At 38.1% G+C, this 16341-nt stretch overlaps 1 protein-coding gene across 1 annotated transcript in view; it reads right to left on the bottom strand.

Moving 5' to 3' along the window:
• Nucleotides 1-5954: 5954 nt before the first annotated feature.
• LOC145774004 (uncharacterized) overlaps nt 5955-16341 on the bottom strand; it is a 99553-nt gene continuing 89166 nt past the window's right edge. Inside the window, exon 2 of the mRNA XM_082585134.1 lies at nt 5955-8390. Within this exon, the coding sequence (XP_082441260.1) occupies nt 6430-8390 (1961 nt within the window). The 3' untranslated portion in view covers nt 5955-6429. The remainder of the gene's footprint in view (nt 8391-16341) is intronic.

A 16341-nucleotide genomic window follows, 5' to 3' on the forward strand; every position in this document is an offset into this window, starting at 1 on the left:
CCATGATAACAGATACACAGTAATAAAATTCTTAAAAACAGTAGCAAATCAAAACTCTCTTTCACACGAGTAGACCTACATTTCTGCGTGGGCCAATACATTCGGTAGGCACTTTTACGTATTACACTGCCCGAAGAGGTAACCGCAACCATGCGTATCGTATATGACATTACTGGTGTTTTAGTCACAACTTTTCTCATAAACTCCATTGTTTGCAGTCACTACGATTCTTCTTGCACTCAGTTCAGTTGCAGAAAAAATAGTATTAGCAGACGGTGGGAATCGAACCCATGCAATCGAAATTACTACTACTCTGCCCTAACCCATTAGGAAACGCTGGTTGTGGCGATGCATTCAGTTAAATTTCTTTGTATCAAAATCTTTCGATAAAGACGACCAGTTAATCACGTGTTGAGTCATGTCACGCATGATAGCGCTACCAACATCAGCGATGTCGTATGTCACGCATGGTTGCGGTTACCTTTTCGGGCAGTGTAATACGTAAAAGTGCCTACCAATACATTCAGTGTTTTCAACCTCTGCCTGTTACTTCCTTTCCTAACCATGTCAGTAAACTTACTATTAGCGGTGGGATGGCGCAACGGATAAGGCGTTGGGTTTGCAATTGTGCAAACCTGGTTCGACTCCCGGCTTCAGCTGGTTGTTGAAAAACACCGCTCACCTCTACCCAGGGTGTAATAAATTGGGGAGCGTAGTTGCTGAAGTAAAGGCGGCCGAGAGAAAGGAACTGGCCACCCTACTCTCCTTAGTGCCGAAGGCTTAGTATAATGAGAACCTTATCTTCTCATTCCCCAAAGCTCAGTAACTGAGTATGGGACCTTTACCTACTATAAATATTCCTCCGTCAATGTGCGATCACATTATTATGTGTGCCTAGTGCTTTTAAATGTGGTCGGCTGTAGGCTATAGCCGAGACGTGAGAGCATCCCCGATGTTTGAAAGGGTCCGTTGTGGAGTAGCGTTGGAATGGGGGTGCAAGGGATACTTGTGGACCGGGACGAGGATAAATTTTTAGGTCCGAAACAGGGTGCTCCGAAATTTAGAGAAAATGTTGCGGTATTTTTGTTACAATAGGCTACATTTGTTTTGAGGTGTCTTGTTTTTGGGGGCGTGGAAATGTCATTGGTACCGAGCCCATTGTAGCTTCCCAACAAACCTGTCACTGTTTCTATACCAACCCATAGTACCGTACTCACTTGGCAAGAAACATAATGATGTGGCTGAAGGTGGACACAGATTCCATTCTTTGCTTCCGCGTTTACTTATTCTAAACCTTCAAGTATCAACCATAAGCCTGTGTACGAGTACGACGCAATGCTTTGAATATCTTACTCTCTGAGGGTCTACTATGGAGGAAAGCTAGGTGAATTGTTAAAACAGAGTCGTTAATCAAAACAAATCAAGCTATGTTTGGAAGACAATAACATCAATGCTCAAATAGGTTTCCAATTTTAGCAAAAAAGGTTTTGGAGTTAAAACTCTCTTTTTATTTATTTACAGAGTTATCGAAAAAAACGTTCAATTTTACACCAATACAAAACCATGTTATAATTGACTGTCGGTTTGAAAAGCGGAAGTTACATTAAACAACATTGCTCAAATGCTCAGTCGCGGCAAAGTTACATGTCGTCCCATCAATGCCTTCTAGTGTGGAATGGACTGGGATAGAACTCAACGCATGGTGACGCTTGTAATAAAAAATATAAATTAAAAGAAGACAAAATTAGTTCTTGCAGTTAAAAACTACGTAAAATCAGCAATATAAAATATGGATTGGTATGATCTAATTTTAATGGTCAAAATTTTCACTGAATTAACATGAAAGTACAAAATAACTATTTGCACAATCAACCATAGAACTGGCTGTCATTCAAGACATGTGCAATTGTGCAGTGTGAACGCCACAAAAATTGTTTCGTCATCGAATAATGTCAACAATAATTTGCCTTGCTTCTGAATATGTCTATATTATATTTATTGTATATATCATCTATTAGTTCAATACTACCTATATATTTAAGTTATTTTGGCAGCCGATTGTAGCATCGAATAGACAGCGATAGACACGTGTTTCGCCCATGAGGCTGGGCTCATCAGTATCGCACCGTATTCGGTGCGATACGTATAAAAGTAGTAGTGCACCGTAATACGGTGCGATACTGATGAGCCCAGCCTCATGGGCGAAACACGTGTCTATCGCTGTCTATTCGATGCTACAATCGGCTGCCAAAATAACTTAAACGTTTAATTGGAGGTCTTTATGGCTAGCGTGGAAGCTACACCGTTCTGGTTAGCGAAGCGTTACTGCTGCTCGCTGTGCTAGTGAGTAATCAGCCTTGTGCTGATAGCCGGGAAGAACGCCTTTCTTCACACTACCTATATATTTGATTCTACCGCGTCGCATGTTAGGTAATCCATATTCAGGGACTTGTAGAAACTGCTGTGATGTAACCTAAATTGTAAAGTAATTTTTCATATACGTTTGATTGTAGCAGGAAAAAAATGCTGTAAACCACTGACAAACATTGATTGTTTTATTTGCTTAAAAAAGAGAACAGTTTGGGTGTGTATGTTCAGAGTGAATGATAATTGAATAAACATTTGCAGATTGTTTCATTAGAATCGTTTCAAACAAAAAGATGAAAGGGACAGCGCAGAAGCCGGCAACCTTCTTTGGTAAGAGGGCCATTAAAGCTACTAATTTAGAATTGTATTTTCGTGATAGTCATATATTTCTTTAAAACTTAATACCGCACAACCAACATGTAGTGGCAGCTGGTTAATTGTGTTCGATAAGGCCAGTGATCCAATAAAACACGTGGCTTATTAAGCAAAGTGGATTCTATCACAATACTGAGCTTGCGTGGTGATCAAATGGGCCACGTCTCCGCTAAAGACGATAAAAACAGCGGAAGGTCTGGGAGGCCTACCTCAAAAAATGTTGAAAAAGTGCATTTAATTTGATGCACTCTGAGCGTATTTTCAGCTCTTAATTGTAATAAAAAGTTAAAATAAAACTTTCGTGTTTTGACCTTCAAAAGATGATTTATCTGCAAGCCAGATGCCGTCATCAAAAATGCCATATATGGCTTGCAAGCTAGAGGTTCCCGACTCCTGGGATAGCCTATCTTGTTTTTTTTTTTATTCAATTTAAAGAATAATTTTTATCATAAATTAGCCAAGTCTAAGATTGAAGCGGGTCGTAGCCGTATTGTGGAGTCTGCGTTGCGTATGTGATTGGTCCAAATCAGTGACATAGCAAAAAAGAAAAGTCAGGGAGACAAAAGCAACTGTTGCGGGGACAAGCATTTTAATATTTGAATAAAGAGATTGTTTAAAAATTATAGCTATTGAGTCAAACAAACGCAGACGTTGCAACAAAGCGACATTGGCACGGTTATTTCAAAGACGGTGATGCAAAACCATCTGCCTTTTGTTTGTAATGTGTTTTGAGACTATGAGAAATTAAAAGAGCCCGGGGATTTGAAGAAATCGCCGCACATCGTCTCAACCAGGGCTTTGGAGCAGGCATAAATGTTGTTGCTCTAGCTCCGGAGCTCTCTTTTATTATAAATTAGCTCCAGCTCCTGCTCCGGAGCTTATTGATACCACTGCTCCGGCTCCAGTTTCAGGCTCCGAAAAGTGCTTTCATTAAAATAATGACGACATATAAATTTAATTTTTGAAGCTTAAAATTGCCTGCTGTCAACTGTTGCTAAAAAATGGCACAACTTTATGAAATTTAAGGTACTTTCATCAAAATGTCATGCGGAACTGAGTTTCAAAACATTCGTTAATTCGACGTCTGCTTACGCAAATAATTTCTTAAATTTCTGAAGGGTTGCTGTTAAATTTAGTAAATTCAGCCAATAGTAGCATCTCATGAAATACATCGGAGCCGGAGCTATTTTTCAAACAACTGGCTCCTGCTTCACTTCAATTTCACGTAGAGCTCCGGCTCCAGCTCCGTTGAAAATGCACGGCTCTGAAGCCCTGGTTTCAAAAACCCTGCTTTCAATTACCTACGCGTGGTTCATTGGATTGAGTAAGCCAACTACATCGTTTACGAAAAACAGTATATGCTACGTCAAAAGTGTTATAGCATAACGTATTGTTTGCTTTCAATACAAAATTTATCCAAATGAGTAACCTAGCTGCTGCAAACTAAAATATTATCGTCAGTGGCGTAGCCAAGGGGGGGTTTTGGGGGTTACAACCCCCCTTTTGGCATGCGTGTGACGTCACGATATTGAGAATGATGCTTTCAGTGTCTATATTTGTAAAACAAAGTTTGCCTAATTTTAAACGAAACTGCACTAAAAGAACGAGTTTTGCCAATACCAAACATTCAAATATCTCAGCCAGGAATTAGCAACAAGAAAACACAGAGACTTAGCTTTATTACCGAAAAATGCCCAAGAAAACATGATCTTATCCTTTTGCTATGCCACCGGACAGCATCATTTTACAGTAATATTCATACCCAAATTTTTGTTGAAAATGCTCTCAAAATGCACCAAATTCAAAGTAATTTTTCAAAATTTTCTCGGAGAGGCCCCCCAGACCCCCCGCCGCTGGGTGTCGCTTTTAGCGAAGTCGATGTCGGGTTTCGCCCGCCGGCCGTCAAAAACCCCTCCCCCCCTCTTTCAAAATTCCTGGCTACGCTACTGATTATCGTCAATGCAAGCTGAGCGCGGTAGGATTGGTAGGCTAATCGTATACAATACAACTTACAGGATATTACCAGCAAATGGCCGTTTTTTTTTTGTTCTCTTTGTTTCGATTCCAAAAATACTTCGAATGGCCCCACCCTTGAGAAAATCTTACATGGGTCTAGGTTACGTTACTGTGGGTGGGCACAGTGTTTTTTTCTAAGGTGTTTTGGGGGACCGAAACGGTCCCTCAAATTTCTCCAGCGGTTTCCCAAAATTTGGAGTTGCAACTACAGTAGAAAAGTAATGGTTGTTTCTCGCTATGTCTTGTCGATAATACGAATATAGCCTACGATCAATAGTTCACGTACGGAAAAAAAAATAAGTGGAGGTACAGCTAACAGCTGAATCAAACAGTTATTCACAAAAGAAGTGCACCTTCGATACTCGTCAATGTTTATTTCTGATTTATGGCGCATAATGATCAGTTTTTACGTGTGGAAACATAACAAGCAGAAGCCAACAAGCACACTTTGTTTGATTGTGCAGCAAACTTGTTTGGCGGCCGTGTTGGGCAGGCTGTTTGGTTGCTGTCACAATCATTTAAGCTGTGCCTTGTCGAATAATTCATTTTATGTTGCGTTGATTGTATGTAGCTATGGCTATTTTTTGGTATTTAAATGAAACACTTGCGGTCTCTTATAACTACTTAGCGGTCACCCAAACCAAACTTTAAAAAAAAAACTGGGTGGGCATATAATAGCCTTTAGTAGTTGCTGAGCGAAAGGCGGCCGCGAGAAAGGAACTGACCACCGTACTCTCGTCATAATGGCAAAAACCTAGTAGCCTATTATGAAAACTTTATCCTTTCAGTTCCATAAGCTTAGAAACTTAGTATGAGACCAACTTTACAATCCTTAACAGACAGCTGCCGAGCAACACCACAACATTTAACAACATAACAAACAAAATAAAATAACATGTAATGTAAACAACGATCATGCTGCTGCTAAAAGCGAAACTCAATCTATTGCAAAATAAAATGAAGCAAAACAAAACAAAACGTTTTTGGCTACACATATAGTAGTTAGGGCAATATATGGTTTGACCTCAAAAAATTGCAACAAAAGGTTTTTCAACTGATTTGATTAGTATTGGGTGTCAGTATTGACACATTCAAAATCTTAAGCGATCCAACTTCCGGAAAGTGGTTATTTTCAAGATAGCTTCCAAGATGGCCGCCAATCCATTAAAATAACAGTCAATTGACCATAACTCGGTCATCATATGACCAAAACATGTAGTTTTGGTGTCTATATCTAGGTTTTTATACCCTGTGAAGTCAATGAGACCATTCTCAGAATTGTTGAATTATCTGATAGCCTATAAATTCAATATGGCAATCCAAGATGGCCGCCAAACCAATAAAATAACAGTAAATTGACCATAACTCGGTCATCACATGACCAAAACATGTAGTTTTGGTGTCTATATTTAGGTTTTTATACCCTGTGAAGTCAATGAGACCATTCTCAGAATTGTTGAATGATCTGATAGCCTATAAATTCAATATGGCAATCCAAGATGGCTGCCAAAACGATTAAAAATGAACAGTAACAATGTATTGGTTATTAAAAAACCCGGTGAATTTCTATACATATTTGGGTAAACTAAGCAGGCATAAAGAGTTCATACAATGTGGTCATGTAGACTCTTGACATAATTAGCGTAAAGAAAGCACATGGATCAAGTATTATTAAAACTCATCGTTGTCACTCTCGATGTCATCGTCTGTAATTATGTGATTGTTGTATGGGTTGACACATGAACCAGTTTGGCATGGTCCACATCCAGCATGGCATGGTAGGCCGTATCTCCGGCAACTACAGTGAGGTGGACACGATTCGCAATTGCAGTGTATCATTTTCAGTAGGTTGTCCGGGGCAGCTTTCATGTCCGTCATGATTGGAACCATCTGAGTATTGTCTACTTTCCATCCCCAGTCTAGAGCATCCATACCATCATCAGTACCCATCCAGACCATAATCTGGTAGTAAACTTTGAGGCAGTGGAATTTGGTAGAGGATGATGTAGGTGGCAAACGTTCAGGGTGAACAAAGGACTTGGCTGTTGTAATTTTCTTGACCAATGCAATGTAGCGCAATGTTTCCAGGTCACTACTGCCTTCGTTGCCAAACATAACGGTCATAGCTTTGTTTCCAAGATCCTTAATGATGTGGTCTGTCTGATTTGGGAGAATGAAGCAATTTGCACATTCTTTGATTATTGGTTGACCTTTCACTAGTTTCTTGAAAGCCGTCTTCTTCCCGATACCAAATAGCCTTGACGTTGAATCACAACCGGTGAATGCATGAATGAAGAGGAGCTGTGAGCATATGTCTGGTCCGATGATTGCTTTCAGTTTGTTGATGTCGTGTATCTTGGTTGCGTAAGCTTTGTCGGAGCGGAAGTAAAGGTCTTTTATGTCTGGAGAAGTGTCAGCATAGTGTAGTAACAATATTAAAAGGTCTGTGTCTTCACCAATTAAAGTTGTACTATGTCGATGAGAGCTGTCCACTGCCGTCTTGACGATATCAACATCTGCATCACCTGGTGCGTTGATCACATTGCAGCCTCTATTCCTCAGTTGAGCAGAAATTAGAGAAATTAATCCTTTCTTGTTGGAAGCTCGGGACAAGAAATGCTCCTTCTTTCCAATGAACTCGGTGTCTGCAGTAAAGTGAACAACCGGGTGGACGTTCATGCCGCGTCTTTGATGGGTATTGTCTTTGATAGACGGACAACCATATCCATCAAAAACCACCGTTGCTAAGCCATAATGACGAATGGTAAAATCTGCATACGACTGTGCAATAGACCCATAACTGTCTCCAGCTTTCCAATGCACTCGATGCAACAAGGACCCTCCATCAAGGACGTAGTGATCGGTTTTCGGGGTAGATTCTTGCACTACTTCATAATCGCCTGACGTCACACTACTGGCATGTTCTGTGATGGCGGTAGCTATTTGAGGCTTATCGGCTTCTCGGAAAACATGTCTAGCTTCAAACAAGGCGGGTGGGTATGTACTGAGTTCGTGCTTCATCACTTCCTGCATGGAGAGATCACCTGTTTGGGATACGACGATGAATCTCTGAAACAACAAGGCGGGATCGATGGTGCGATCTGGGGCAATGGGCACGGATGACGAATGTCCAAGGGTTTTAGCCTTATCCTTGCGCTTGAAAGAATACTGAAATGCAGCTTGACCAGCCATGGTATTAATTATGTTCATTCCGACTGCCTTGTATTCATGAACATTGGTATCAGATGGAGCCTCTATGCCAGTAACAATGTTTCGTAATGAACGATCTTCAGAAAATGGTGTGAATGGAATTAGTCTGGAGTTAATCTTGGCAAGATCATGTATGTCTCTATTTAGGCGTGCATCTGTAGTTTCCTTGTGTTGATCACTGGTTGTATATGTCAGGTTGTTGAAGTCCTGCATTGCCATGTTGTACATTGCTGTAACTGGCATGGACATTGTCCAGAGTGAGCGCTGTTCTTCATTCATCCCGCTACCATGTGTCAAGCCTCCACTGGTTTTGAGAGACCTCATTAGTGTCTGTTCGATTACAAGATCTGAGCTTAGTCCAGCCCAGAATTTGTTGCTTCTTCTTACTACATGTCGCCCATTTACAAATTTCAAGTATACATCTGGGTTCCTGCTTTCTAGCTCTGACATCTCTTGCAAATAATAATATGCAGACTTCAGGTAGTTGAAATGCCCAGCGGGTGCAAATATTGGAAGACAGTCAGTAACAGCTTGCAAATGCATTCTCCATGAACCTGTGCGATCGGCCATGATGAGGGACCTCGCACACCGTAGCATATCTTGATACTGAAGCCACAACTGACTAGTTTTGGACCTGGATTGATTGTTTTTGGAAAGAATAAAAGATCGCTAAAATGCAATTGTTTTTGTAAGATCCGGTGGACCAACCAACTGTGGAAAGAGAGAGATAAATTTAAGTACCGTACACGAATTTATAGGCTATCAGATAATTCAACATATCTGAGAATGGTTTCATTGACTTCACAGGGTATGAAAACCTAGATATAGACACCAAAACTACATGTTTTGGTCATATGATGACCGAGTTATGGTCAATTTACTGTTATTTTATTGGTTTGGCGGCCATCTTGGATTGCCATATTGAATTTATAGGCTATCAGATAATTCAACAATTCTGAGAATGGTCTCATTGACTTCACAGGGTATGAAAACCTAGATATAGACACCAAAACTACATGTTTTGGTCATATGATGACCGCGTTATGGTCAATTTACTGTTATTTTATTGGTTTGGCGGCCATCTTGGATTGCCATATTGAATTTATAGGCTATCAGATCATTCAACAATTCTGAGAGTGGTCTCATTGACTTCACAGGGTATAAAAACCTAGATACAGACACCAAAACTACATGTTTTTGTCATGTGATGACCGAGTTATGGTCAATTTACTGTTATTTTATTGATTTGGCGGCCATCTTGGATTGCCATATTGAATTTATAGGCTATCAGATAATTCAACAATTCTGAGAATGGTCTCATTGACTTCACAGGGTATAAAAACCTAGATATAGACACCAAAACTACATGTTTTGGTCATATGATGACCGAGTTATGGTCAATCTACTGTTATTTTAATGGTGACGCCATCTTGGAAGCCATCTTGAAAATAACCACTTTCCGGAAGTTGGATCGCTTAAGATTTTGAATATGTCAATACTGACACCCAATACTAATCAAATCAGTTGAAAAACCTTTTGTTGCAATTTTTTTGGGGTAAGGTCATATATTGTCATATATTGCCTTAACTATAGCCCTTACGAAAACGTTCGCTTTATTTTGTTTGTTGTAATGTTAAATGTTGTGGTGTTGCTCAGCTATGTCTGTTTATTGCTGAAAAAAGTAACCTTCTACCCAATTTGTACCAGAACCTGTACAACGGTCGATGGAGGCTGGTTTAGAAAACATAGGTATGCAGTATGCTATTTAGGTTTTTAAATTATTGACTGTTTTGGCTTTGAATCATACGCAAGCAGCTCTACACAAAGCGTTTGGTTAACCCTGTTACATCAATTATGGCGATTTTTTTGTAACCTAAAAAAACTCAAAAAGGTGACTTTAATTTTGCGAAAAAGTAACCAAAAAGTAACTTTATTCAACGAAAACAAGAAAGCAAAAGAAATGGCAGCAATTCAACATAAAAAAGCATCTAAATTAGTTTCAATTTGTGCTAAAATCATAATTACACTTTCAAATTACACATATGTAATGTTTTACATTCTCTGGCAGGAAGTTTCTGTCAGTCAAACGCTTTAGCTGTTGCAGGGAAAACAAGTGGTTAAATATAGTTAACACAATTTGTTTCATCGAAAAAATTACTTAACAAGTTTTCGGGAATACACGCGATACGAACAAGCATGGGCACGTGCAAACCTAAAATCCCTACCATAGTAGAAGCATGTAGAAGATATACTAAAAGTCGTGACATTACATAGAATGTAAATTCATCTCTACAGTAGCAATGAAAGATAAATAAATAAAAAAATTAGGCAAAAAAAGTATGCATAGTAAAGTGACCTAACAAATGAAAAATAACCTAAAAACACAAAAAGTGACTTTTGGTAACTTAATAACTTCTTAAATATTGACCTCACAACCATGAAATTTTGGTTCTATATTTCTTTTGCTAATTGGTACAACTAAAAAAAAGTAACTTTAGTGACAAAAATCGCCCTAATCATTATGCTTATGTAACTACAGCTAATCTGATATTAGGATACGTTTAATCTTCCAATCAGCTTATATGTTGTTAGTTCTAAAGCAGAAACAAACTTGTAATTCACGAAGGATGTCAGCTTATGAAAATTCAACATTTAACGTCGTTGAATGAACAGAAAATTAATTTGCCATTGCCACTCTGCAGGCAGCTTCAAGAATCGCAAAAACAAACGCGAACAAAATACATAACCGGAGGCAATGCAGTCCTGAATAGGATAAGTCAGTTATTTGCTCTATTAGAGGCAAAAGAAGCTTGATTGATCAAGGTAGCAGAGAAACCAGGTAGCCTACTTTTAATCACAAAGTAGCCCAGACTAATGAGTCGTTATTAAATATAAAGTAGCTTTTTTTGCGTATTCAGCCATCGTGAGACTGCAGGTCGAATGTAGTTTAGACAAAGGAGAAGAGGCCCGTTTGAAATAACTTTCAGAGTTGTTTTTACAAAAACAACGAGTCAAAATTTCCAGAAACACAGACGTCATTGAGAAGCCACTTTAGAGATTACGGTTATTCACAAATAGTCTCATATGATTTTGGAGAAATATTGCACAAAACCAAAAGATTTAAGCTTTTTGAAAATAATGTCATTAGGCTATCGTTTTATCAAAATGCATATGAAAAACCTACAGGCTAACCTTGGTAGGTCCACCAACAGTCATTTAATAAGTGCTACTTAACTTTTTATGACAAAAAATATTTTTATAGTTTAGTTGGGCATGCCCCTTCCAGACTTTTAAAGCAATCTACAGATTTAAACGATTTTTTATTTTGTTAAAACAATGAGAATATGTTTTAATTTTTTTTTTCAGTGCAAGTTACGAAGGCTTCATTTTTATCGTTTTTGATATGGCTTGTCTTGATTGAATAAATGACAGAAAAAACTGTCACATTAATTTTGAAGATATAAGTGGTAGCATGTCAACTATTTAAGACGATATCAGCAGCCTTTATGCAGCACGCATTTAAGTAACGTATGCTTCAAATTACCGTCAGTAAACAGTAAAAAGTGAATTGTGTACGTTATGTGTCAATGCATGGTATCATTTTTCTTTACCCTTGTTAGTTTATGCCTGGCAACAGAATTTAAGCTCTACTCATAAGTAAACAAGCATGTTATAAGCTTTTTGCTTGCGGAAGGATACTAAAGAAAATATTAGCCAAGTAAGAAATTAGCATCAAACAAGCAAGACTCAACAGTATTTTGAGGCAAATACAGATAAGTCTGCCGCTATAGTTAAACCGAAAAAGCTCATTTTTAACTTTTTAATCGGATGAGTTTTGTACTTTTACTTTATTGCTGTTTCCTTTCATATTGCAAGCTTTTTACCGTGTCGTAAGCCACTGAAGGCTTGTTTTATGTCTAGCTATAGTGGAGTTTTAGTTTTAAAAATGTTTAGACTACTGTCGGTGCTTAAACTTATAGTAAGTAGACCTCTATCGGTCCCTTCTAACTTTAAAATCTTTTCACATTCATTAGTCTACTTTTCAACACGTAATCACAGGCATGTATCTGGTAAACGTAGGTTATTCTACATCAAGGGAATGAAAAATACTCATACTGTAACTGTCTAATTGCATTACTAATATAATTTTGAGCAGATGCTATATACTTACAAGTTACATATAGGTTTCTTTTTGCTTTGGAATAAGTCATTTCATATTCGTGTGACCCTAGCTTATGGATTTGTAGTCATAACAAGCTTATGATTTGGCCGACTTGTTTCTAACTTATCTTTTGAAAAAATTTAAACATATATTTTGCTTTTTAAATATCGACAAAAAAATCTTACTGTTTGGGTTATTTTCTTGTCCTACTGTAGGTTGCTCAATCGATTCATCATAAGAAAGCTAACAGTTAGCTGTATATATTCACTATTCCATAATAATTAAAAAGATTATTGTTCAGTTGTTTCACTTTTAGTTGATTAGTGGTTGAGCTACGGCAGTTGTCGATGACAGCTTAGCTAAAATCAAAGGCAACTTCCTGTAGTCATGAATAGACAGATACATATAAAAGTGTCTTCATTGGCTTGCATGCTTTTGTTGACGTTGCTTTCCTTTGTTTTACACGTCATCAGACAGGCACAGCACACAAATGTGATCAGTCTCATTAGAAAAATGTGGCGACATCTTCACACGATACTTATTGCGTGAAGATGAAGCACAAAAACTTGACTCACAGGCTTACCGCTTACATCATGCGACCACAGCAACCCACAGCGTGGTCTCTGATACTGTGATGTTGCCTGATTGGCGGAGCACCGTGTATTTCTCCTTTGGCGATACTTTACAAAGCCTCAAGTTCTGTCAATGAGAATTTATTTGAAACATAGTTGCTTTAAATAAAGAGAGTTACGGAAATCGAGGCGGTATACTCATTGACTGATTCATAGCAGGATAGATAGTGTATTTGTACGGTTTAAATTCAGTACAGCTAATTTTGCTTTTGCGACTATCACAGCAACACCAGATTCAATACACGAAGCAAAATCCAGATAAAATATGGAGGCAACAACATGAACAGTGGTAGGGAAAATTGTTTGCGTTGGGGCTTTGTAACCCGCCCACTCTAGTTAGAAGCCTAAGTATTTGTGTTCAACCATTTTGGATTGAGTTATCTTAAATATGCTGTAGCCTGTAGGCTACCTGTGGTAACTGTACGCTGAGTCAATGTTAGAACATACGCAATATATCTGGTGACATATCACCCTCTTCCAATCTGCCTTGAGCCAGCATGAAAGCAGTACGGCTCATAAAATCACATGGAACCCTGTCAAGTAATCCATGTTGATGCGCAATCTGCTGCAAGCGGAGATAGCGAATGATTATTATGCATTATGCAATACATTGAAAGTGAAAGCTTCAGTTTGTGGTTTGAGCTATGCTTAGCCTATGTAAGGTATTGGCGTGATAATAGTAAATTACACTAACGATATGTTAGTCATACTGTAATGTCTTGTTTCATTGTGCGACAGTTTCTTTCTTTTTTCATACGAGAAAAAAATTGGAATTACAGAGCAAGGTGACTTTGTTCATGACTGCTACACCCAGCATAAATTAGGCTACTGTGCAGTGCCTTTCCGTAAATAACAGTTTGTGAAAGCTTACACCAACAAGCGAAGTAGTCTTGTCATATTAATTCAACGTCTGCAAACAGCAAACCAACGTAGAGTAGCACTGAATTAATGACTAGGTTGAAATAAACGCAAATTTTCATTTTTTGAAATAGCACTGGCAAGCTGCGTGGGGCCAAGTTTATATTGACAAAACATTTTATTTCAGAGTAATTTCAAATTTGGAAAAGTACTCTCACATTTAGTAAGCTATCGTAGGCTATATACTTGCTCATTTGTTCATGCTAATATTGAAATTTCTGAGCAATCGAAAATAACGTTAAATCTGGAAATGCTTGCCGGGGGCCCATATGGACTTTTCATTCCAGTTTTGCTGGCTGTTCTCAGCCAATGCAAACTGAGGAATAATGGAAAGATACCGAGTAAGTATATACTGAATAGCACAGCGCAGTGTAGACCCGAGATGGGGAACCTGTTGGCTATCGTAGGCCACATAAATAATGAAACATTACTAGGCGGCCGCAAATTATGACGAAAACCTGCCCATTTACATGATTAAGCTTAAACCAAAACGTGTTTTCTTTGTTAATAGATAAACCCAACATGTTTTCACGCCCAGTCATGTTGATACAAGATCGCTTTAAATTAAATTTGTGTGGTTTTGAAATTTTTGGATAGATGTGACAAGAATAGATCCACTTCTAATGTACACAAAAATGATATGACCACTGGAAGTTTAAACATCCAGCAACACTTTTATTTTAATACTGTTTGTTTCGCATTCTATCCTTCAAAAAACCGTTGTATTTTAACCTTTTAAGGTTACCTGTCACAACAGTCCTGTTAATGGTTTCAGATCACGAAGATAGGAGTTGTAGGCTACTGACACTTGATTGAGTAGTTTTGCTTTGCTGCCATGTGTTTACGACAAACAAGCCATGTAGGTTCATCACCGTCAAACTACTTCGGCTATGAAAATAAACGTTTACTAAATATTCTACTCAATTTGCACATTTTTCAATTATTAACCCTCACTGAAACCAGGCGTCAGACTTGGACAACTAAATATTTAAATCTAGTTGTCTAATTCGATAAATTAGAGCGAAATATCGGTAATTCTAATTCTAATCTAATTCGGTAAAAACTTGTTTGCTCTAATTGTAGTTCTTATCCAATCTCCAGTTTTGCTAAACGTTTTAGTTTCCAACAGTATTTTTTGGTAAATGGAAGGATACTGCGCTCTTATCAACGTTACACAAAGAAAATGCAATAAAACGATCAAGTTCAAAATGTCATTCCATTTGATCCAGATCAAAGTGTCATTCCATCCCTTGAGCAGCAAAGTCATGAAAAATTCGATTAGTTCATGAATTCACTGACGTTACAGTGTATATGGTGGGATGGCGTAACGGATAAGCCGTTGGCTTCCAAATTATGCAAACCTGGTTCGACTCCCGGCTTCAGCTGGTTGTTGAAAAACACCGCTCACCTCTACCCAGGGTGTAATAAATTGATGGGCGTAGTTGCTGAAGTAAATTCTGCTATTCGCATTGTTTTTAAGTCGGTGAACTGGTAGGTCTACTGTTTATTTGTGTTCAACTGAAAAACGCAAAGTTTTATTTGTTTGATTCGCACGTCCCATTAGCATTTTGTTACGCTCTGCCAGTGAGGCATGCTCTCAGGCCGAGAATCAACATCCTTTAGGTCGAGGATAACCTGTATGCTACGATGCAGTGGTGTAAGAGCGATGCAGTAACCCTAACCCAAAGGCTTTTTTGTTTACAATTTGATTGAAACGTTTCTCATCACAATCAAACTTTCCTTCTTTTCCAGCAGGAAAAAGTAGGTTAAGGATGATAAAAAATTTGTAAACCCTGCAATTATATCAAACGGAACAAAATCTTGAAATGTGATGCGTCTAGTTTGAAGCAACCATAAGTGAAAATACTATGGTCATTAGTCAGTTCTGAGGTAAACACTTTTGGTTACCTCCCTTCTCGTGTACGCCATCGGTTTTTTCAATGTCAGTTCATTAAAACTACAGTTTATCAAACAACAATGCAACAAGTGACAGAAAAGTGGTAGATTATAGCACTGAACATAACCAAATAAACAAGGCGATGAACTGTTGCAGTGCCACTAAGCAAACTTTAAAAATTTGATGTCGACGCTGCTCTGTGGCATTGTTTCAGCCCAGACCTATTGTGTTTGCATTTAAAATGCGGTTGTAGGTTCTAAAAGCTTGTTCTAATCTCTCGTTTGATACGTTGCCAAATTCGATGAATTATATATTGAGCTGTTCGGAACAAAAAGATTTCAATATGTTTAGCTTTCTTCACAACATTGATTGTTTTGAAGAATTTTTTTACTGAAACAAATTCGTTTTCAACAGCTCTTATTAAATCACATTTTGATAAATTATCTTTTCGATGTCGGCCTACTGTCGTTTCGATCAACTGTCGCGGTACCGATTACTTCATGAATCAACAAGGAAACTTTAATGCAAACTAATACAGTAAGTAGTTAAGATTAACACGAAAACTCCTAGTAAAAAATGAACTTTGGAGCTGTCTAAGCATTGAGAATAGTTTTTTGTTAATAAGTAAATTGTCCCATTCCAGACAACAAAACCGTTGAATATATTATGAATTTTCAAAATGACAACAACAAACAATTTCTGTGGCAGTTTGATCGTAATTATTCAAAAGACGGGAGAAATCTTTCTCTGTATAACACTTAACG

Source organism: Aplidium turbinatum, chromosome 7 (genome assembly GCF_918807975.1).
Source record: "Aplidium turbinatum chromosome 7, kaAplTurb1.1, whole genome shotgun sequence".
In the NCBI taxonomy this organism is placed as follows: Eukaryota; Metazoa; Chordata; class Ascidiacea; order Aplousobranchia; family Polyclinidae; genus Aplidium; species Aplidium turbinatum.